The sequence below is a fragment of the Strongylocentrotus purpuratus genome, unplaced genomic scaffold (assembly GCF_000002235.5).
Source record: "Strongylocentrotus purpuratus isolate Spur 01 unplaced genomic scaffold, Spur_5.0 spur5_scaffold_18, whole genome shotgun sequence".
Taxonomy (NCBI): domain Eukaryota; kingdom Metazoa; phylum Echinodermata; class Echinoidea; order Camarodonta; family Strongylocentrotidae; genus Strongylocentrotus; species Strongylocentrotus purpuratus.
This window is the reverse complement of record NW_022145603.1, coordinates 17814765-17838358: the sequence shown is the minus strand read 5'-3', so window position 1 is coordinate 17838358 and position 23594 is coordinate 17814765. Positions and strand designations below refer to the sequence as shown.

The 23594-nt window shown below is 38.5% G+C and overlaps 1 protein-coding gene across 3 annotated transcripts; it reads right to left on the bottom strand.

Annotated features, from left to right (window-relative positions):
- Positions 1 to 4109: 4109 nt before the first annotated feature.
- LOC581689 (ATP-dependent DNA helicase Q1) lies at positions 4110 to 21600 on the bottom strand. 3 transcript variants are annotated; one of them, XM_011674925.2, is made up of 13 exons: positions 21482 to 21600; positions 19373 to 19486; positions 17874 to 18062; positions 16752 to 16940; positions 15515 to 15694; positions 14399 to 14704; positions 13161 to 13327; positions 12484 to 12714; positions 11648 to 11765; positions 10079 to 10217; positions 8286 to 8383; positions 6713 to 6859; positions 4110 to 4457 (listed from the first exon to the last, which is right to left on the bottom strand). In XM_011674925.2, the coding sequence occupies exons 3-13, from the start codon at positions 17878 to 17880 to the stop codon at positions 4129 to 4131; spliced, it is 1911 nt and encodes a 636-aa protein (XP_011673227.2). In that variant the 5' UTR covers positions 17881 to 18062; positions 19373 to 19486; positions 21482 to 21600; the 3' UTR covers positions 4110 to 4128. The 3 variants fall into 3 exon arrangements, with proteins under 3 accessions (XP_011673227.2, XP_011673228.2, XP_030845195.1); XM_011674926.2 differs by having other exon boundaries at positions 6719 to 6859; XM_030989335.1 differs by lacking the exon at positions 21482 to 21600 and having other exon boundaries at positions 19373 to 20420.
- Positions 21601 to 23594: the final 1994 nt, after the last annotated feature.

Sequence of the window (23594 nt, the reverse complement as noted above, 5' to 3'; positions counted from 1 at the left end):
TGATGATGGCAATGATAACGGTGACGATGATGGTGGTGTTGGTGATGATAATGATGGTGATAATGATGATCATGGTGATAATAATGATGGTGAAGATGATATAGTGGTGGTGGTGGCTATAAAAGCTTATAAGCTTTCTGTTGATATAAAATTCATCTAAATTGTATTTCATTTTTCACTTCTGACAAGGTCTTTGAAAGTTCTAATACTACACTTATCTGCTCAGTGAGAGCCTACGATGTAAACGAGTATTGTGACTTTTAAAAAAAGATGTTGTATTGCCCTTTTGGTGCCAAAACATGGGTGGGTCGGTCAGAAAAGAAAAAAAAATTGTTCAACTTTCTTCATTTTTTTCTTCTCCCTCTTTGGGCTGATATTTCTCAGTTTTGAATGCTGTAATATTTTTGTTCTCTAAAAAACGTTAACCAAATAAATCTTTTTTAAAGGTACTATGTCCCATTTGCAGGCCAAAAATATAAAAAGGTTAAATTCCGACGGCATTTGAAAAATGATACTAATTTAGAACTTCACTAAAAAATGGGGGGGCTTGAAAATGTCTTTAAGTAGGAAAATAACGACTACCGGTATTAGTTGTCAAATTGACTTGAGTGCTACCAAGTCAGTAAGTAATAGTCTGATTTTCAGACCATTGTACCGAATGGTCGTATGTTTTGTGCTGCACAAAGATTCAATCAGTTTAATTTTGGCCATTACAAGAAGTGGGTTATTGACAAATGCTCATGTACCTTTTACAGCTCATTTTATGTATGTTATTACTAAAGAAGAAGAAAAAGCCAGTCAGTCACTCAATAGTGTCTGACAGTGAAGTCTAGCAAGTAAACACGTTTCCTTGCGTAATTTGAACTTTAGGACATACATGACATATTCATAATTCCCGCAAAGTTCTACAGAATTTGATGTTGGCTGCAAAAGGGACATAGTTTCTATAAAAAGCAGACCGTAGATTTCAAGATTTTTGGGTCAGTCGCAAAGGGCAATACAACAGCTTTTTTTTTAAAGGCCTAACACCCTCCTGCTCCAAGCATACAATCAAAATAACGACATCATAACAGAGATTTCAACTTTTTTTTTCCACTCACATCACCTCCAATGTGATATTTAATGTGTTGGATACAAGCTTGGGGACGCTTATTTGCTCCTCATATACTACGACACAGAACTTATATATATTTCATTACATAATTATCATTTGAAATGATACATCAAAGCATAGCTTTCTAGGAAAGAAATAAATATAACATACACTGAAATGACTGAATTAGGGTCAGCAATATCCCCAATAATTTTGTTACAATGACGACAAAAAAGATATTCGAGTTGAATATGCACTTTACTTGCAGATGGTTTATAGTTATTTTAAACTTCAAGAACACATGTATTACCACTATACCAGGAATATGGCTGTGGCAGCGGTAAGCATGTATTTGGAATCTTTAATGGCAAGTCTGTGTAAACAGACTTAGCTCACAAATAACAATAACTCTCATTTTTGTGAACTTTTTTCAAAATCATCTTTTTGAATACCTACACTTCCTAAGTAATCTAATCATTTTTGTCAATAATTTGTTGAATACTAAACCATACAATTCTTATTGAATGATTGCTAAAATCTTATAACACGGCATACTGTTCATTTTGAACATAATTTTATCACTTTAATTTACTGACTTGGGTATTGCAGTCGGCCTTCCAACAAAATTGCACAATAATAATAATTCAAATAGATTTGTATCGTAAACATGCAAATAGTGGTCTTCCAACTGTCAACATGTTTATTTTTTCAATAAAACTGAAATTGAATCCGGCAAAACTGAATTTAGTTCAATTGAATTGAATAGGAAATTGACCAGATTGTTTCTGCACATGGCACGAGTGACCCAAAATATTCATAAGACCTTTAAAAGGGAGAGATCTAACTTCATGCATGTAAAAAATCGTCGGGTCATGGCGGTGATAAACGATGGCTCCCGTTTCCCCATTTAGAAAAGAATACTTTCATCTGTGTATCATGGAAATCATATATGTAACTGGTGTTTATTTGTTTTAGCTGACTGCTAAGAAAGCATGTGTATGCCTGTAAGTAAGCGACCAGGGGACGACGGCTTTGACATCCTGTCTGAGGGACTTGGTAATGAGAATAAACGCCTTACTAAAGGGCACTCCCACATCAACTAGGTTTGGAACCTGGAACTCCCGGTGACAAGACCATTGCTCTACCACTGAGCCATCGTGCCTCCTTTGTTTAATGAATGATGATTATATAAATTTCATGAGGGGGCTGAATATTCACTGCAAAATTTTTCAGGAATTTTGTTTCGCACCACATATTTTCATAACTTTAAAGCCTAGAGTCTAATGCAGCTTTGATACCAAATTTATAAACTTTCAATCATCAAGTACCACACAGCATTGAAATCATAATGATGGAAATTTGTCAACATGTATCATACACAATTAATATCTGTCAATACATGAATTTATGCATCTAATTAGCAATAATTCCAGGAAAAAGAACTAAATAATTTTGAAAATTTCACTCTAGGATGGTCCTTCTTTATGCCCAGCTTCAAATATTTTAATAACGCCTTGACTGAGAACGCAACATTCGGCAAAATCTGCCCCTCCCTAGCCTTGAGACCACCAAAAGAGCCACAGCTCTTTGATAATTAATAATAATTGATCAACATTAATATTTAAAAAGAATACCGGTATCAAGGAAACTTATTTTCTTTTTCATTCCTTTAATTATAGATTAACTCTGTGCATCGCCATATAAAGCTTTTGGGGCCTTTCTTTTTTGGTCCCCGACTTTTGTTCCAATTCAATTCAAGTTTATTGGTCCAAAAGAAAATACAATATTTTTAAATTTGACACAAATAAGAAACTAAATTATTAAATTCGCATAGGCTTAATACAAGGACCGCATAGTTCCCATCAGCAATGCGGTACGTACATGAACAAGGTTCTGGGATAATGTCAAATGAATCACTGCTACATGTACAAGCCTCTGCCAAAAACAAGAAGGGGGGGTGGGGGTCACAGATATCTCAAGTGCCTGATTACACTACTGAAATGGGTCCCTGATTATCAAGGTTCCATCATCAGAGCAGTCATCTTACACCGAGTCATCGAGTCTCTTCATTTGATCTGAATACACTTTCTTCAAGGTCTCATAGTCTTCCCGCATAGGATCATCCTCATCGCACGTATCCATACTGTCCACCCGGCGCATCGTGCCCTTGCGCCTCCGGCTGGCGGGGGTGTTCATCCCCAACCCGTCTTCGCTACCTGAGAAAGATGTGGACATAGTGAAGCTACTGTTCTCCCGGTTGAAGCTCTCGCCCTCGCTCCCCAGATTCATGAGCTGCTGGGTGTAGACGCTCCGCAGGTCCAACTCCACGTCCGCTCCCGGCGACACCCCCGCCCCTGAGGGCGCCCTTTGATGCATGGCGCCACCTGAAGTGTGCTGTGAATCATGGAAGTTGCTTCTGCTGTTGCCCTTGGACCCCGGCTCGCTAGTACTCGAGCCGGGTTTGCTGGCGTTGGGCTTGGATGCTCTGGCAAGATCATGTGACTCCTTCCTTGGACCCTGATTGGCTGAATAAGCACCTTTTGAATTCGATCTGGCGAGACTTGGTGTGGAGGTAATGGATTTGAAGGTGAATGGACCTGATTCTGAGATGTCTTTGGATACAGCTTGCCCTGCCTGTCGGGTTTGACCTGAGTTTTCTGTGACATTGCGAGACATACTCTGAGCCGTCTTGGTTGATCCCGCATCAGTTCTATCTAATACTGTAGTCCCACTGGCTGACTTCTGTGCTGCAGTGGATTGCACTTTCTCATCAGTCCCACCCCTACACTTCTGTGTCGCACCCGACATCTTACTGCCCACACCCTCTTTCGCGCTAGTAGATCCTTCTATCGTTTCGGACAGCTTGGCAGACTTGCCAGATTTCTTGGGGGGTTTCCTCTCGATGAAGTCCGTATCATCGCTTTCGTCACTGCACAAGTCAATAATGCTTGCCTCCACAACCAACTTCCGCTTCTTCGCCTTCCCATGATGCCCTTCTCCGCCTCCCTTCCTTCCCTCTGCGACCTTTCCACTCCCTACTCCTCCATCTCCATCCTTCTTCCTCTCGTCCTCCTTGGTCTTCGTCGCGGGGGCCTCCCCCTGCCCTTCTCCTTCTCACCTCTGGCACCACCCTGACCTTTGACGCCTTGACCTCTGACCTTTGACCTCTGCCCGTCCTCCATCTTGAAGGGCACCGTGACAGCCCTCTGTGGTGTGGCAGTGTTTAACCTAGCCTTAGGACCAGGTATGATGTAGCTGATGGTGTTGTAGGGTGTGAAATGGAAGTCCTCTCGCAGGTAGCCCTCGAGGAGGAAGTGAGCGATGAGATATTCGTAATCTCGACCCGTCATCTTCTTGGCTTGGTCTACGAAAGATAAATAGAAACTGTTTTAAAAAACACAGTCAGGGAATATTTGGCATCTCAATGAAGGTAAGGCCAAACTGACACTAATTCATCAGATTTTGAGTGAGGGCAGGGCCCCTCGGACCATGGACCATCTACTAGGATGTGACATGCTCTCTGCAGAGCTGCCAAAAAAGGAACCATGATGGCAAAAAATGGGAATTTCAAGCACAAAAAGGAATTTCTTAAAACGAAACTTACAACCACGCACGACACATTTCCAATCCAGAAATGTCCATTCCTCATGCTGATATTTCCATATACGGACCTTAACCCTTACTGTACTGGGCTATTTTGAGCACCTCCTGACTGGGGGGGGGGGGGGGGGGGGGGCCTGGGAGGCCCCCCCCCCCTATGATCTCGGCCGTCAGATGTCGGATGAACACGAAAATTTGCATGTTTGTAGATATTTACGTAACGAACAAGATGGTGTAATTAGTTTTTTGCAAATATGCAAATTTTTGTCGTTATAGCCTAATTAATTATGCAAAATGCTAATTTTATGCATTTTACAGAAAACGTGTCAAACTTCACTTTTTGAACGTTGAAACTCATTATTCATATGAAACTTCTTTTCTAACACAAAATATTTTATTTGGATGTAATTAATAATGATAATTTATGCAAATTTGATGCGATTTTCAAATATTTATTTTCTTATGTATTTTATTGTTTTTTTATTTCTTATTGTATCTATTGTTTTTATTTCTTATGTATTCTTTTGTTCTGGAATACATCAAGTTACTTTGAGAAACATATAAAAGCAATTCGATATCAATTCATATCACCCACTTAGGAAGGAATACATCTAAACCTGTATTCACATTTCTGCTTGTACATGAATATATGCAATTGTAGCATATTTTTGATGACATGCGCATACTAATTGTTATGTAACACCTCACAGGTATATCCGATTGCGACGAAAATGGTATCAAAACGTGCGTAAGACTTGAGGGAAAAAAGCCATGAAACGACAATTCAAAATTTCAAGCGGTTGCGGCGCAATCTCCGAAAATGTTGAGGGGGGGGGCCTCCCAGGCCCCCCCCCAGTACAGTAAGGGTTAAGTTTATTTCCAAGTAGGTAGTTTTTTTTGTGTTTTTTTTGTTGGTATCATTGGCGTTTCATTCTTTATGAGAATATTTCTGCATTTCCCTTTTTTTTTCTTTTTTTTTTTGTTTACTATTGAAGTAGTGATCAACATTTTAGGGAATTTGATTGATGTCAGGTAAGGCCAAACTGACACTAATTCAGCAGACCATCTACTGGGCTGTGACATGCTCTCTGACACATGCACAAGGAGGGACATGGCTCTTACTTTTGCTAAATATTGGGTGATGACACAAAATGTTGATGAGGCCAAATTTAGTTTAAAACTAGATGGAACGCGTAGTCGAAAATGATGTCTCCGCCATAGATCGATTTTACAAACCAAAACAGAAGCAATTTTTAAAATTCAAGTTTGATTGTAATCCATTAACAGGTTCTCAGAATATCGTGATTACAAGCTATTTTTCACATACGATCCTATGATCTGTGACCTCATGACCCTACTAATCAGTTCATTGGCTCTTGAGTTTGATAATAATTCATTTATCAGTTCTAATGATCATGAGGACGGGATGTACGGACGTACAGACAACCAGAAAACATAATGCCTCCGGCTACTTTGTAGCAAAGGCATAAAAACAGTGCCTCAACCTTGTGATCGTGTTTTCTGTCACATCAAGAAAAAGGAGAGTTTTCGTTGTGTTTTTTTTCCTGTTATTTTTAAAGGTAAAGACCAGTTATGGTCATGCGATTGCATTGTGAAAGAAACGTTGTGCAATCGATCAGAAAAGGTTGATCATCTAGCATCTAGCATCTGCAAGGTTCTGGAATCATCAAAATGATAAGAAATTTGGCCCATTCTTCGTAAAGTTACAAGCACTATACACAGAAAGATGTATATGGGATTATGGGACTACCCTATATCTCTCACAGACCATGAGAGAAACAAATTTACCAAATATATGAATTAGTAGGCGGTTTCCCGGCAAATTTTTTATCATCATGTATTAGTCAAAACATATTTTTTCACATGATTGGTAATGAGAGCTTCCATTTCATTTTTTGAAATTGGGGCGTTTCCAATACTGGTCTTTACCTTTAACCACACCACAAAATTTGGACATTTGTCCTGTATAGACTAATAAAGTTACAAGACATCTCTTACATGTACCTTTGTCAAGGGCAGCTACACCCTTTTTGCTCAGCAGTTCGTCTGTCAACTTGAGAGCGGTGATCCTATTATCGCTCTTAGCCTTGTGGTCTAGAATGGTGTAGATACGCTGGAGATGGGGTAACATGTCCTTCTCCACAACTTTGGGAAGCAAAAAACCAAGAAAATGATAGAAAAAGAATACAGTCAAACATTTCATTGGTAACTTCTCTGTTAAGGCAACTTTATCCACGAGGCCATATTATCTCCCCCTTCATAGACATAGCTGTACAATACAAACTCTGGGCCATGTCTCATAAAGATTTGATATCAATAGCTACTATGTACATACGAGATAGGGGAGCACAGGCACATAGAGTTTCCAAGCTAGGAATTATCACAACTCGACTGATTAAAGCCCCACTGCACTAGTTTGGCCAGGAGGGATTAGACCTTCCTGCATGGTCACTGACAGGTGGTTATCTCATCAAGCTCTCAATTAACATACGAAAAAGGGGATCATGGGGGATCAATGGTCACCGACTAGGCATTGTTTGCTCTATAGAGGGCGCAAGTAGCTATATGTAGTGCAGTGGGGCTTTAAAGTAAAGAACCAGACTAGGTGTAGATAGCCAAATTTGTCAAATGACAAAGATACAACCAACAACAACGACAACCAAAAGGAATGGTTGCTGGAAAACAGCAGAAGATGGGATGAAATATCCTTCTTGAAAAACTGTGCGTTTGTACCTATTGTCTTCAGAATGAGTGTGTATTGTATTCATTTCCCCTATCTATAATGGTTGTATTAGAGCCTCCCAGGAGAAAGTATATGAACACTGTACGTGTTGTAGAACCTGTGTAAGAAGTCATATACTGTATCATCTGGGGGGTGTTTCACAAAGACTAAGATCGACTACAAGTTCGACTTAACTATCGCAGGCTATTCATGCCACTGGTTACTCTCGCTATTGGTCTCTCAATTATGATCTTTAGATAACATTTTTTCCCTTCAATACTGAACTATCAAAACATGTAAATTCTGTAAATTGTGACCATGATTTATACATCCCTTGAGAAACCCATTGCCAGGAATGGTTAGAGGAACCAGTGGCATGAATGGCCTGCCATAGTTAAAGGTACAGACCAGTTTTGGAAACGCCCCAATTTCCAAAAATGAAATGGAAGCTCTTATTACCAATCATGTGAAAGAATATGTTTTGAATAATACATGATAAAAATTTTGCCAGGAAACCACTTACTAATTGATATATCTGGTAAATTAGTTTATCTATTGGTGTGTGAGAGATAAAAACGAACGCGTTGCGCACGTGTGCAAAGTCCCATATACATCTTTCTGTGTACAGTGCTTGTAACTTTATAAAGACTTGGCCAAATTTCTTATCATTTTGATGATTCCAGAACCTTGCAGTACATCTATGCTAGATTATCAACCTTTTCTGATCGATTTCACGTTTCTTTCACAATGCAATGGCATGACCATAACTGGTCTTTATCTTTAAGTCCATCTTAAAGTCCATCTTAGCCTTTGTGAAACATCCTCGGATGTAATAAAATGTTCTCTCACCTTGCGCTCCACTTTGGCATACATCACACATTCTATTACACCTCGCCTGACCTTCCCAACGCTCTCCAAAATGCTGACCAATCAGGGACCGCCGGCACCTGTTACAGGTCAGGGAAAGAGGATTTGAGAGGAACAAGAGGGAAACAATTTATCAAAGGGATCGGTGGTGGTGGTTATTTTACCTGACTGCTAAGAAAGCATAAATGCTTGTTGGTAAGCAACCAGACGGCCGACGGCTTTAGGTCCTCTCCGGGACCTGGTAATGAGGATTAATGCCTTACCAAAGGGCACTGGCGCATCGACTTGGTTTCGAACCCGGGTCACCGGATTACGAGACCACTGCTCAACCAACTGAGCTATCGCGCCCCAGATTTTACACAAAATCCTGGATTTAGCTCATGCTGCAATGATATTTATAAACCTTTAGGTCAGTCAGGAACCCCATGACTTTTACAAGCCGATCGCCTGTCTGATTATCAAGATATTTATGATTAGAAATAGATATTTAATTTTTTTTTTCTCCTAACAGTTTTATTACACTACAGTCTATTGGAAAAAATTAGTATGGTAAAACCAGTCACTCAAAGATTTTTACTTTTTTGAAACACTTCTTGATCATTTTAAAGCGCAATTTTTTTAGGGCTTCAATATTACACCATATCAAAGACACTGATAACACGTAGGGCCATGCATCTCAGATTTAACATTGTTAAATGATGGAAAAATGAACGTTAAGAACATACAGTATACTTTAAAAAGCAAGGATAATGCAGGTATTTCCTTAGATGTGATATTCTGTCATAAGATAAACCCTATTAATGCAACTGCTCTTTTCTTATGAGAAATTTGGGGAATAACATCTAACACATCATTAATATCGGCCACCTCCCTATCCATACAGTATTTGGTATTCCCATTTCATTAGTCATTACATTACTAATATGAAGATCAGGTTTGGACACTCATAAGCTTGACAAGAACTGCCCACTTAATCAATTTGTTTACAGTAAAATATAGATAATTGTATTTTCTGAATTAACCAGAAAAAAATTAATCAGGCCTTAAATTTCCATATTTTTAGGGCAAGGCCACTTTTCTGTGGGGCACATTCCTATATTACAGCACAAATAGGAAGAATTGGAAAGGGCACAAAAAATCTCCAAGGCCAATGAGAGGGGCATTGAGGCCAATCAAAAGGGCATCCACGACCATGGCCTTGGTGGCCTTGGATTAATTTAAGCCCTGATAAATTGTAGTTTCATTGAAGAATTGAACATTCTACAGTGAAACCTGTATATAAAGACCACTCATGGGAGACAAAGAAAAGTGGTCTGTATGCGCGGGTGGCCTTTAGGTACAGTTTCCTTCGGGAAATGTTTCAATGAGACACCATTTTCAAGGGAAACAAAAAATTTGGTCTTTATAGACAGGTGGTCTTTCAAAACATGTGGTTACTAAAGCAGGTTTGAATGTATTTCATTTCTTTTTCAAGGTAAGATATAGCTTTAGTGATTTTCAAACCTGTATAAAAATATGAAGCCCATTTATGGGATACCAAAAAGTTTTTATACGCAGGTGGCCTTTATGTACAGGTTCCTTCAGAACATGTTTCAATGAGACACCATTTCAAGAAAAATAAAAAATGTGGTCTTTCTATACAGTAGGTCACTAAAGCAGGTTTGACTGTATTTCATTTCTTTTCAAGGTATGATATAGATCAAGTAATTTTCAACAAATAGAGCCATCCCCCCCCCCCCCCACACCAATTAAATTCTGTTATGAAAGGAACTTACGTGGCTGGTGCAACACAGTACGCCACCATGTTATAGAGTTTCTGTTGTCCCGTCTGTTCAGTCACGACCATGGTGCTCTGTCTAAACACATCACCTATACCGTAGTACACTATACATCTGGCGGGTTCATCATCGCGTCCTGGGAGACGGGAAAGAAAAACATCATAATAAGGGTACTTATGAAACAGTCAGATGAACAATCTCAGACGGGCAAAGCAGTAGAAAAGTTCTCATTGTTTCTAAAAAGAATTTTCAATAAGCCAGTTCGTAAATAATAATAATAACAATAATATTTAGTTCTTGTATAACATCTCTATGCGGTTCCAAAGAGCTTTGGAAAATATTACCCTAGCTTAAACACTATCTGCACATGGGCAGATAAAGGTCATTTTTTCCCAAAATTGTAAAACCCATCGAGACGAATACTGGTATTATGCTCATGAAAGTTATGTAATCAGTATTCATTTATGCACCGACAGTACATTTATCTGTGAAACAACCTGATGAACAATCTCAGACAGGCTAAGAAGTAGAAAAGTTCTCATTGTTCCTAAAAAGTATTTTCAATATTTAATCCAGTTCGTAAATACTATCTGCGCATGGGCAGATGAAGGTCATATGTTCCCAAATTGTAAAACCCATCGAGACGAATACTTCTAAGAAAAATGTTTTCACATGATATGCTTTGTTTCATTCATAAATTGCAGATCTTCAATGGCTATAAACTTCAAGATAGATTTAATTTAGTGAAAGGAATATGTATAATTACAGAGTCTAACTACAGTAATAATAGCTACATTTATACTGCATGCATATCCATCAAAAGGGATGCTCAATGTGTCTACAAAGTACTATTATTACCCTGGCTTTAGCCCAGCTACCCTAAGGCACCGAAAGAATAATTTATCATGGGGAACCCAATTACTACCCCTGCGGGGTGTTTCACAAATATCGTAAGTCGAACTCAACATTAAGTTGGACTTTAGAATTATGGAGAGCCATTTGTAGCCTTAAAAATAAAATACATGTATATTCAAAAGCAAAAATTTAAGTATTTTAGACTTTTCATAAATTCCATATCTAGAACATGAAATCTCCTTGATAATAGATAATATGAATGATTTGAACCAACGTTCAATGCCTTTTAAAATGACTAACCCGTAACAAAATATTTTCATAATTGTTAAGTCCAACTTAAAGATAAGTTCAACTTAAGATCTTTGTGAAACACTCCCCTGGGTGGAGAGTGCTTTCAAGGTGACTTGAAAAATTGATTTGATTTGATTTATTCTGTTTGATTTTCTTTTTCTTTTGCATTTTTACAAATATATAACAAACAAACATTGCAAATTTAAACATGACAAAAGAATATATGTAGAATAAAGTAAGGCTGGCTGTAACTAATCAAAAACATCAAACAGGAGGGTTGACAAAGTAAGCAAAGCTTGATAGCATTACTACCCTCAAAGGATACATAATAATACAAATATGTAGGAAAAAAATATTGGTACAAGGGGAAAAAAGAAGAAAAAAAGAAAGAGGGGATGCACATCAAGACGTTTTGCTTACCAGCGCGCCCGCTTTCCTGGTAGTAGTTTTCCATTGACTTGCTGATAGAGTGATGTATGACAAACCTTACGTCTGGCTTGTCAATACCCATCCCAAAAGCTACGGTCGCCACGACAACCTGAAATTTGAAAAGATCAGAGTACCAGTATGATCATCTACCAGCTGTTTTAATAATGATCTTTAAAGTGACTCAGTAACTTTGTTAAAGGTTGATAAAAAAAATGTGTAATTTTTGTATGAAATGTTCTGATCATATTCCTTCTATCTTACATGCAAAGAATCCTGAAAAATTCTCAAACCACAAAGATATTTATGGTTTTCTTTGAAGGCGTCACTGTGCGACACCCTCTAGCAGTAAATTCTCCAAACCATTTTTGAATTTTTCCAAACCGTTTATCCATGAAAATAAGACATAAGACATGCTTCAAAAAATGTTAGGGGAGGCTCATGCTCATGACTTCTTGAGGTGGGACCTACATGAAACCAAATTTCAATGCCTTTTCCACACCAACATTGGTGGGGGATTTAGGAGCAATTTAGAAACGTTTAAATAACAAGTTACAAGCTACTGTTATAAGCTACTGAAATCATGGCATTTGATTGGCTGAGAGAAAATTTGTCATAAAAATTTAGCATATATTGAAAATAAGTTTTATGAAACAGGGCCCTGGGGACGTTTCACAAAGCTTGTCATCAGTGACAAATGACAGCTTGTGTTATAAGCTACTGAAATCCTTGCTTCTGATTGGTTATCAGCAGATTTGTCACTGGTTTTTGTCATTTATCATTGAAAACAAGTTTTGTGAAGCAGGGCCCTGATGGAGAACTCCACTCACCTGTATATTGTTCTCCTTCCAGTTCCTATGCACTTGGCTCCTGTACTGAGCGTCCAGCATGGCATGGTAGGGATGGGCTTGGATTCCTCCCTTCTTCAGATTCTCTGCCATGGTCTCTGTATCCTTCCTTGAGAAACAGTAGATGATCCCTGATTGACCTTTGAACTCACCATTAATGAGCTTGATCAGTTCCTCAACGAATTCTGCTTGCTTGGACGGCTTGGGGCGTACCTACAGAGGACAAGCAGTGTCAAAATATATGTGATATTAGCTTCTAAAACTGCAGGATACCTAAAAATGCATCAATAAGGGGTAGGGGTTAAAGGTCAGGTCATTGATGAGCTTTATCAGTTCTTCGACGAATTCTGCTTGCTTGGACCGAGTACAAGCGGGAGAACATTAATTCTGGATGAGGATATATATCGAGGGTTCAGTGACACCAAATACATGTCTGACTGGGTATATTTCTAAACTTTGAACTAAATCTTGTGTACTTTCTCATGAGAAAAATACAAAAATTGGTTGCCCAAAGAGGACGTTAAGCTGTCAGTCCTCTGGTTGCTTACTAACAAGCATTTATGCTTTCTTAGCAGTCAGGTAAAATAATAACCACCACTATAGTGTTGCCAATTTGTGTTTCACTGATGACAACTTCAACTTCAAAATGGATTTCTTACTTCGTAGAAGAGATTTGGTCTGTTGAAGCCGGCTCGGAAAACCTGACATCCCTGCAATCCCAGAATGCCTTTCACATCATCCAGGACATCCATCGTTGCCGTGGCAGTTAGTCCGAGGATTGGAGTGTCGGTGAATTGACGTTTCAACAGGCCTAGGATTTTATAATCTGCAAATTGGCAACAGAAAATGAAGAAGAAAAAAATTGTAACATATTATACAGTCAAACCTGCTTTCGTCGCCACCTGTCTACAAAGACCACCTGTCTACAACAAGCACATGCTTTGTTTCCCTCGCAAATGGTTTCTCATAATCATTGAAACATGTACAAAAGGAACCTGTCTATAAAGACCACTTTTTGTGTTTCCCCTTGGTGGTCGCTGTAGACAGGTTTGACTGTATTATACAAATTAAGCCTCATATACATATGACAGGTTTAATTGGGTAAACAGAATACCACCGTGGAACATGTAACATACAGAGACAAATAACTTGAAGTGAACGATCCCATATTGGCTTCGGTACGTTAGTGAAATGCAGTTGCTCACAAAGACGTGTCCGGAACAGAAAAGGTGTCACTCTTTAAAGATTTCTCCCTCGTCCTACATGTACTTTATATTTTTCACTGGACCTACCTCTTCCTAGCTCACACTTCTCTAAAGATGAATTTTCATCACTCTTTACAAAATTTCTCCCTCGTCCTACATGTACATGTAGTTCATATTTTTCACTAGGCCTTCCTAGAGCCTAGCTCACACTTCTCTAAAGATGAATTTTCATCACTCTTTACAAACTTTTCTCTCGTCCTACATGTAGTTCATATTTTTCACTAGGCCAACCTCTGCCTAGTTCACACTTCTCTACAGAGGAACCTCATCACTCTTTAAAGATTTCTATCTCGTCCTACATGTAGTTTACAATTTCCCCTAGGCCTTCCTCGGCTTAGTGCATACTTGTCTCTATTTATTTTGATTATTTTTCCCCAAAAAATCCATGATTTCTTTGCTACATATTTCTTAATTTATTGATTTTCTAAGTATACTTTGTATTAGATATATTGTAAAACAGCATCTGAGGAATTAAAAGTTCAACAGGGCTTTGCTTCTAGTTAGTTTCTCTTTCTCATGCTATTTCTATTATTTTTGTCCTTTCATTGTATATTTTTTTTGTAATATACTTATTCATTGTATTATATTTTGCATCATTACATGAGAAATAAAATTATTTGAAATTTGATTACCTGGTCTGAAATCATGTCCCCATTGGCTGCAGCAATGGACCTCATCAATAGCGATCCTCGTCAGCAGATTAGCCTTGTAGGCCTTCTCCAGACACGCCATGAAACGTTTGCTCTTAGCGATCTTCTCGGGTGTCACGTAGAGCAGCTTGAGCTCCGACCGGGCGTCGATCATCTGCCGGTGGACGTCCTTGACCGACTCGGGAGGGGTGTTGGAGTTGAGGACGGTGGCGTTCACACCGATCTCTTCCAGTGCCATGGTTTGGTCCTCCATCAGGGACAGTAGAGGAGAAACGACAAGTGTGAACCCTGCCCGGGGAGAGAGAGGAAGACAAAAGAAGTACAGCAAGAGGCTTCAAGAGAAGATGAAGAATAATTTATTTTTTACATACAAAATGTTAAATGAGAATTAAGTGTTCTTTGACAAGGAAAGAGAGAGAGATAGATTGCAGACAAAGTTTTAGAAAATCTAATAAAGGATAAGAACTCTAATACGTTTAAATTATTGACACAGAATTTGGCAACTCTGTGATTTCACTTGCGAGGAGCTTTAAGTGTGTTGGTGTGTAAACATTTTAATAATAATAAATAATTAATTATATCTGTAATTCAGCTTTTACAGCCCCCCCCCCCTTCTTTCTCTCTCTCTCTCTCTCTCTCTCTCTCTCTCTCTCTCCTTCTCTCTATGAAATCATATAGATCTATCTAAGCCAGTTTGTGGATACAATCATAACAAATACAAAAGGTATTATTTAAAAAATAGACTTATCTATTTATGCTCAATACTTGAAAATGGTATTGGGAGACACAAGCCAGTATCTCAGATCTGGTACACATTACAGTAATTACAATGCAGAACTTGACTCCCTACCTACCCTTGATTAAAGGTATAGACCAGTTTTGAAAATGCCCCCCTCTCGAAAAATTAAATGGAAGCTCTTATTACCAATCATGTGAAAAAATTCCAGAACCTTGCAGTACACACTAATACATATATGCTAGATGATCAACCTTTTCTGATCGATTTTACACCGTTTCTGTCACAAATGCAATCGCATGACCAGAACTAGTCTATAACCTTGATTACAATGCATGAATAGCACAGGTCCTACAACCTACCCTTGCTGACCAGCGCCGGTAGCTGGTAGCACAGACTTTTCCCTCCACCGGTAGGCATGAGGAGGATGACATCCCTGCCGCTCAGGGAGGCATTCATCGTCTTCTCTTGGAGGGGGCGGTATTTCTTGATGCCAAAGACGGTCTCACACAGGCTGCGGAGCTTGGCCGACCATGGGTAGTCTAGCAGAGAGAGAGGGGGGAGAGAAAGAGGGTGAGATAGAGAGGGGAGAAGAAAGAAGGAGAGAGAAAGAGAGATAGGGGGAAGAGAAAGAAATAGAGAGAGTTAGAGAGGGGGAGAGATAGTGAGAGGGTGAAGAGAAAGAGGGAGAGAGAAAGAGAGAGAGAGAAAGAGGGGGAAGAGAAAAAGGGAGACAGAAAGAGAGGGGAGAGAGAAAGAGAGAGAGATAGAGAGGGGAGAGAGAAAGAGAGAGAGATAGAGAGAGGGGGAAGAGAAAGAGGGAGAAAGAAAGAGAGGGGGAAGAGAAAGAGGGAGAAAGAAAGAGAGAGAGATAGAGAGGGGAGAGAAAAAGAGAGAGATATAAAGAGGGGGAAGAGAAAGGGAGAGAGAAAGAGAGAGAGATAGAGAGGGGAGAGAGAAAGAGAGAGAAAAGAGAGAGATAGAGAAAGGGGGGAAGAGAAAGAGGTGGAGAGAAAGAGAGAGATAGCGAGAGAGGGAAAGATATATATATATATATATAGAGAGAGAGAGAGAGAGAGAGTGAGTGATAGGAACAAGAAAGAGAAGAATAAAAGGAGGTCTTAGCTTAGTAGCTCAGTCTCTCATACAAGGTTGTAAATTATTGTTATCCATGGCTTTCCATTGATATAAAATTCATCTATTTCATCCATTTTCACTACTGAAAAGGTCTTTCAAGACATGTGAGCTAATGCCCATGTACCTGTCTGCTTATGATAATATTCAATTCAATTCAATTTAATTCTTTTTATTCATCCAAATTCACAAGAATAAATGGAAATTTGTTGTGGTCACACATTGTACAAATACATAATATGTACATGTATATGAGAAACTATACTGTTGCGTTTATAATCATAGAAGAATCGTCAAAATAAAAGATAGACAAGATAGAAATATTGTTATATTCTAGTAAATACATTGAAAATAATGAAAAGGATAGAACATCGATGTGGAGGAAGGAAGGAAGGAAAACCACGCCAAGCCGATAATATCATTGTCAGAACACCTTTCCCTGAAGACAAAACAATATATATTTACCTGATTTCTCCCAGTCGGTGGAGCCTGTCTGTAGGCTCAGCTCGTGGAGCCGACTGGTCTGGACCTCCAGCTGCTCCTTCCTCTGCAGGAGCCGTTGCTGCTTCGTCAGGAGCCTCTCAATCTGCTTCTCCACGTGCTGGAGCTCCTGGTTCACCTCCTCCAGACCATGCTGGATATCCAAACTCCCGGCTGTAATCAAACATGAAATAATAATAATAATGATAATTCTACATTTATATTGCGCACAACTCTGCCGACATAATGGCACCCTTGGGGCACAGATCAACAAATCGAATGCATTACAAGAATACGATCAATACTCAAAATTCAACAAATTATATTACAACATGAATATGCGACAAATGGTCAGCTTATGGTCTACAGATATACTACTAATAACCAAAAGTAATACAAAGCATTCCAACTCATATAATATTCCTAACATTAACAGTACACATTATTCATCAACATGGTTTTCAGGAAAGATTGAAGACACACAGTAGTGGGCTCTCATGGGGATTCAAAACCATTCAGGCGTTGTCAATCACCTGGGTAAGCCTTCAGTTTTGTGACCAACAGGCCTTCTGTGATCCTCCGCATTTTCCAGTCATTATCTTACATTTCCCTCACCCTGACAAACTCTCTGAGAGAATAGGGTCTCTGTCTTGATCTATGGGTTTGATGTGCGCGAGACCTGTACACCCATTAATGGTATTTCCACCAAGTCTAATCTTGCAAAATCAGACATATAGAATTGGTAATTGCTAAACAAAAGCACAAAGAAAACATGCACTATAGAAAATGGTCCCCTATTGAGAAGTTATTTTAATTATCCATAATTATATTTTGATAATGATTCAGTTCAAACCACCCGAGACTGATTTTTTAGTTTTTACATCAGGTCTGTTTGTTTGTTTGTTTGATTGTTGTTGTTTTTTGGGGGGTAATTGTTACAGTGATTTGATTATTGTTCTTTTAATGTTATACAATTATTTAATTCTTGTATGATTGTTGTTTTTGTAATGTTACACAAAATTTCGAAAATCAATAAAAATTTGGAAAATAAAAAAAATAAAAAAAAAATTATCTGGAAATATTTCTGTTAACGAGAGGAGTTCTCACCTTCCATGACCGAGAAAGAGAGATAGAGGGCGCTCTACCTCCAGAAGACTTTACCCCCTACAATCTTGACCGCCGGTCTGTTCCTGATGACCGTCTCGCGACCGAACCGTGAGCCGCACTCGGGGCAGATCCCGGGTGTCTTCGTCAGGTCTTCCTTGGTGCGCTCCAGGAAGCACTTGACAAGTCCACCTTGGTGATCAGAAACAAACTACATATTATAAATGATCACATAAAAGATAAATCCAGGGGGGTGTTTCACAAAGACTAAGATCGACTTAAAGTTGGACTTATAAGATGAAGTTGAGTTCTGGTCATGCGATTGCATTGTGAAAGAAACGGTGTGGAACTGACCAGAAAAGGTTGATCATCTAGCATATAAGAATTTGTGTGTATTGCAAGGTTCTGGAATCATCAAAATGATAAGAAATTTGGCCAAGTCTTGGTAAAGTTACAAACACTTGCACAGAAAGATGTATATGGGACTACACGAACACGTGGTGTAAAAAGCCGCCCCCCCCCCCCCCCCCCCCCCCCGATTTTTACGATGTTACATGCATATTAAGAATATGAAGGCATTTGAAGAGCCATGCTTTTCAGGGAACATGTCTTAACTGATGTTCTTCCACACTTGCATAATAAGAATGAGTAATGCTCACAAATTATTTTTCACTTCTTCCCAGAACTCAACCTTCTCTTTAACTTTGGCAGGCTGTTCATACAGTCAAACCAGTCTATAGCGACCACCCAAGGGAAACACAAACAGTGGCCTATGTAGACAGGTGGTCTTTGTAGACAGGTTCCTTTAGTACATGATTCAATGAGAATCCATTTTCAAGGGAAACAAAAATTGTGGCCTTTGTAGACAGGTGGTCTTTGTAGACAGGTGGTCACTAAAGCAGGTTTGACTGTACCACTATTTGCTCTCACCATTATGATCTTTAGATAATATTTTTCAACAAATAAAAATTCTGTAGATTTGTGACAATGATTTGTACGTCCCTTGATAGACAAATGCCAGTAAATGGTGAGAGCAAACAGTGGCATGAACGGCCTGCCATAGTTAAGTCCAACTTAAAGTTGATCTTTGTCTTTGTGAAACACTCCCCTGGGTTCCTAAAATTACTTTTCAGTTCAACAGAGCTCTACTTTTGGTTTTGTGTTGTTATAAGAGCAATTTTCTCTGCAATTTTCATCTATTTAATAGGTTTTTTCACCAGAGTTCTCTATCTGTAATACTAAAACTCATTTCTAGAGCTAAAGCATTCATCATCTGTATTTTAGTTGCTGAACAGACAAGTGGAGAAGAAATCATTACACAACCATAGGAGATACAAAATAAATGAAGAAAAGGACTTGAATTGCTTGTCCTTCTCTTTTCTCATTGAATGAGCACAATCAAGTGCTGGGCTAAAGCCAGACTGCTTGAGTATTACCCAAACTTGCTATTCATTTACAAATAAAGTATTTTTAGGATAAAGGATTCAGATAGATCATCTTACCTGAGCCTCCTTTATAGTAAGTGAGCAGCAATGTCTGACACTGTTGACAGTAAATCTTTATCAAACGTCTTAATGGTGGCAGCATCTTTTACCAGGGATGGGCTTGGCAGTAATCTGAGAAAGAGAAATATCATAATTTTTGGTTTAAATTTTAAACATTTGTGTACACGTAGCCTATGCACGACACATTTCCTTGAAGTCTAATCCCTCGTCCAAGCATTGGTATTGATTTTGGAAAGTTGGGCATCAAAGGAGAGAGCTTTTCCAACACAATGTGAAAGTGAGATTCTTAATTTCATCCCAAGCAGACTCTCTACGATGGCTACAAACGGAGTCGGCTAACTCGGACCCGGGGACAACTCGGCCCCGCTGCAAAAACCGACTGTTTTTGCAGGTTCAGGGTTAGGTTTAGGGTTAGGGCGAGGGTTAGGGTTAGGGTGAGGGTAAAATGACAAAACATGATCGTTTTTGCAGCGGGCAGAGTTGTCCCCGGGTCAGAGTTAGCCCGGATCCCTACAAACATGTGGAATTTCTGCTCCCCCTCCCCTTGCTGCTGATAATAAGGATGATGTCATTGATGATGGTGATGATGTCAATTTCAATGATAATGATGAGAATGAAGATGATTAATGATGAGAATAACGATGAGAATGATGGAGATGATGTGTGATTATAGCGATAATCATAGTGAGGATGATAACTTTCATGAAGATATCATGATTATGGTGATGATGGCGATGATCACTTCCACATATCATCAGGATCATAAGGTCTGCTAATCCTATCAATGCAGGTAAGAACTTTAGCCCTAAACGAAGGTTTCCCGATGTGGGATGTGATCGAAAGTCAGGTGGAAAATGCAATATATGATTATGATTAAAATTAGTAAACAATTGGGCTAAAATTCCTTTGCTAAAAATGGATATTAAACTGCTAAAAAAATGGATGTATACGGAACTACACTAGCGCCAAAACTTTTACACTGCTGGAGGAGCTGGACTCATCAATCAAGACCAGGTGTTCCTCATTCTTTATCTTCTCCTACTCCACTCCAGCAAAGCATAGAGAGTCAATGCTAATGCGTATTGACCTCTAGCACTGCATGCTTGCTGTGAGGAAGGTATTATTAGACCCATACACAAATATACACACCACACAATATCGCATAGACTGCACACAGTCATGTCGATGCAGCTGTAGGGTCTAAGCAAAGTTTGACACTACACTTACAATTTGAATTTTTTTATTATTCTTTTTAACATCAGTAATTTAAAAAAATGTATTTTACTGCTATTTAGGTGTCATCAATTGTCACTAAAGTACCGATTTTGAGTGAGATCAGTTGTGTTTTGTACAGGGGTGTTTGAAATGTTGAGAATCAAAAGCACAGCGTTACTACACAGCCAGGATAGTGATGCTCCTATGTGTGCTCCTCCTCCTCATTCTTCTTTTTCTTCTCTTCTCATCTTCTTCTCTCTTCTCATCTTCTTCTTCCTTCTTCATCTCCTTCCTCTTCCTAGGTCTAGATCCTTCTTCTCCTCCGTCTTCTTCCTTCTTTTCCCCTTCCTCCTTCTCCTCCTCCTCCTTCTTCTCCTTCTCCTCTTCCTTCTCCTTCTCCTCCTTCTTCTTCTTCTTCTCCACCTCCATCTCCATCTCCATCTTCATCTCCATCTTCTTCTCCTTCTCCTTCTCCTTCTTCAACTTCACTTCAGCTTCATCTTCTTCCTTTTCCTTCTAAGTTACATGTATATTTCTTCTTATCTTAGTTTTAATTCTCCTTCTCTTTCTCTTTCTTCTTCTTCTTCTTCTTAATTCTCCTTCTCCTTCTATTTCTCCTTCTGTTTCTTCTTCTTCCTCCTCATCCTCCTTCTTCCCGAGTATCTCCTCCTTCTTCTGGCACTCGGACGCGGCCGGTCTCATTTACACTCTCAACTCAGGAAGGAAGTTGTATTTGTACGAGTGGGACTGGGCAAAATTATCTGCAGCAACATTCACGCACATCTACACAACCAACAACTAAACAGAATTGGTAAGGTCAAATATATCACCTTATAATGACTCAGAAATTAGAAAGTTGCATCTTATGTTCAAATGATAATTCTAAATTACCTTTATTCATCACATCTGGGCTTCTCTAGTCAAGGATCTTCGGTGAAAATAATTGCACAAAATTTATGTTTATTTGCTGCCCTCTTGTGTTATGTATAAAATCACCTGTTAAAAAGGGAATTTCCCTGACTGTCGACTTTATTAGATTGTTGTTTGACTCTTAAGTCTCAAAGTCTAGAGTTTCTTCTCTTGTACAGATATCTTGGATAGGGTTGGGCTGATTAATTGATTTTGATAGAGTTCACTGGATCTGGATGCAAGTTGTGAGTATAGATCTATCGCGAATCATATACATTTGTAAATGTCTTGTAGATCTAGGTCTATTAAATTGTATTTGTACTTGTCTACAAGCTTGTAATTGTACTAGGGTCTACTACTATAGTATAGCTTGATCTAGAGCTATACTATAGACTAGACGTAGACGTTCTACCAATTTTTTCTTCAAACGACTTCTTTGCAAACTTTTGCTATTTTTGTGTTTCTTTTTCCTGTTCACTGTGATCTACCAGTACCACAAGTGTATGCCCTGTTTTATTAATCATTACTTTCTATTAATGGTGCTTTTTTATGTTTCTATTCCTTAAAGTTAGCTGTTTGTTTGAATATTTTGTTCTAAATCTGACATAATATAATTGTCATCCTTTACTTCATACTTTACCATGTTTACATTGTGTCTTTCCTCATCAGTCAGGAAATCAAATTATGGCAGATTCCAAATTAAACCAAGAACTCAAATGAAATTGACATGGAAGAAGTGTCCCTCCCCCAACTTACATGGCCCAAGAAAAAATGCTTTGCAGCTTATTAAATTTTTGTGAAAAATTTGTGATGTGCGATCTAACTCTAAGTTACTCCTCATATTTTTATCAGTTAATTAATAGTGCTTATTGAATGTATTCATTATTCCCTATACATGTAGCTGTTTGATGAGATACATGTACATGGCTATTATACATGCATCTTATTCAATCTTAGAAATATGTTTTTCATCTCAAAATTGTTTCTTTTACTTTTCGATTAGATTAGAAGGTCAAATTATGGCAGATTCCAAACGCAGAACTCGGACAGACGTCCTCAAGGAGAGTGTCAAAGAAAAAGTCAATCGCTACAGTAACCCAGGACCAAAATCCAGTTGAAACCAATTGGAGCAAAACCAATTGAAACCAGTTGCCAACTGGTTTCAATAGGGAAATTGGAACAACTGGTTCCAATTGAAACCAGTTGCCAACTGGTTCCAATTGAAACCAGTTGAAACCAATTGCCAACTGGTTCCAGTTGCCTAATTGGTTTCAACTGGAACCAGTTGTTCCAATTTCCCTATTGAAACCAGTTGGCTTCAATTGGTTTCAATTGGTTTCAACTGGTTTCAATTGGTTTCAACTGGTTTCAATTGGTTTCAATTGGATCCAATTGAAACTTACAGTTGGCATAAACTTAATTAGTTATAAGTTAATTAGCTCTTGCACTAATTATCACTCATGTCAACACAGAAGCATTGTTATATGTGTCTACATTAAGTACAATGTAAAGGGCATTATAATATGCAGACCATATAATATACTTAACAAGGAAGGCATTGCCATTATATATGTTTGTATTTGATGTATTTTGTACATGGTTAGTGTTTTACCAATCAACTTTTAATCTGTGTAATTACGAAAATATGTTACTAATGAACATGCTTATCATTGCTAATTAATCTTTATATTAATCTAAAACAAATGCATTACTTGCAAATGAAAATTAATTAATAAGTACATTGTAAATCAAAATAAATTAGATAAAACATTGATCTGCACACAAGCAGATAATATGCAAATTAACTGGTTTCAATTGGATCCAGTTGGGTAACTGGAAATATTTCCAATTGGAACCAATTGTGTAACTGGAAATGAATTCTAACTGGAACCAGTTGGGTAACTGGAAATTACTTCTAACTGGAAATGAATGCTAACTGGAACCAATTGGGTAACTGGAAATGAATTCTAGCTGGAACCAGTTGGGTAACTGGAAATTACTTCTAACTGGAAATGAATGCTAACTGGAACCAGTTGGGTAACTGGAAATTACTTCTAACTAGAAATGAATGCTAACTGGAACCAGTTGGGTAACT

Coding starts and splice junctions, on each gene's coding strand:
- LOC581689 (XM_011674925.2), bottom strand. Junction 12,715..13,160: donor GACCAAATCTCTTCTACGAA/GTAAGAAATCCA, acceptor TGTCCTCTGTAG/GTACGCCCCAAGCCGTCCAA. Junction 8,384..10,078: donor TACTGTGTTGCACCAGCCAC/GTAAGTTCCTTT, acceptor GACCTGTAACAG/GTGCCGGCGGTCCCTGATTG.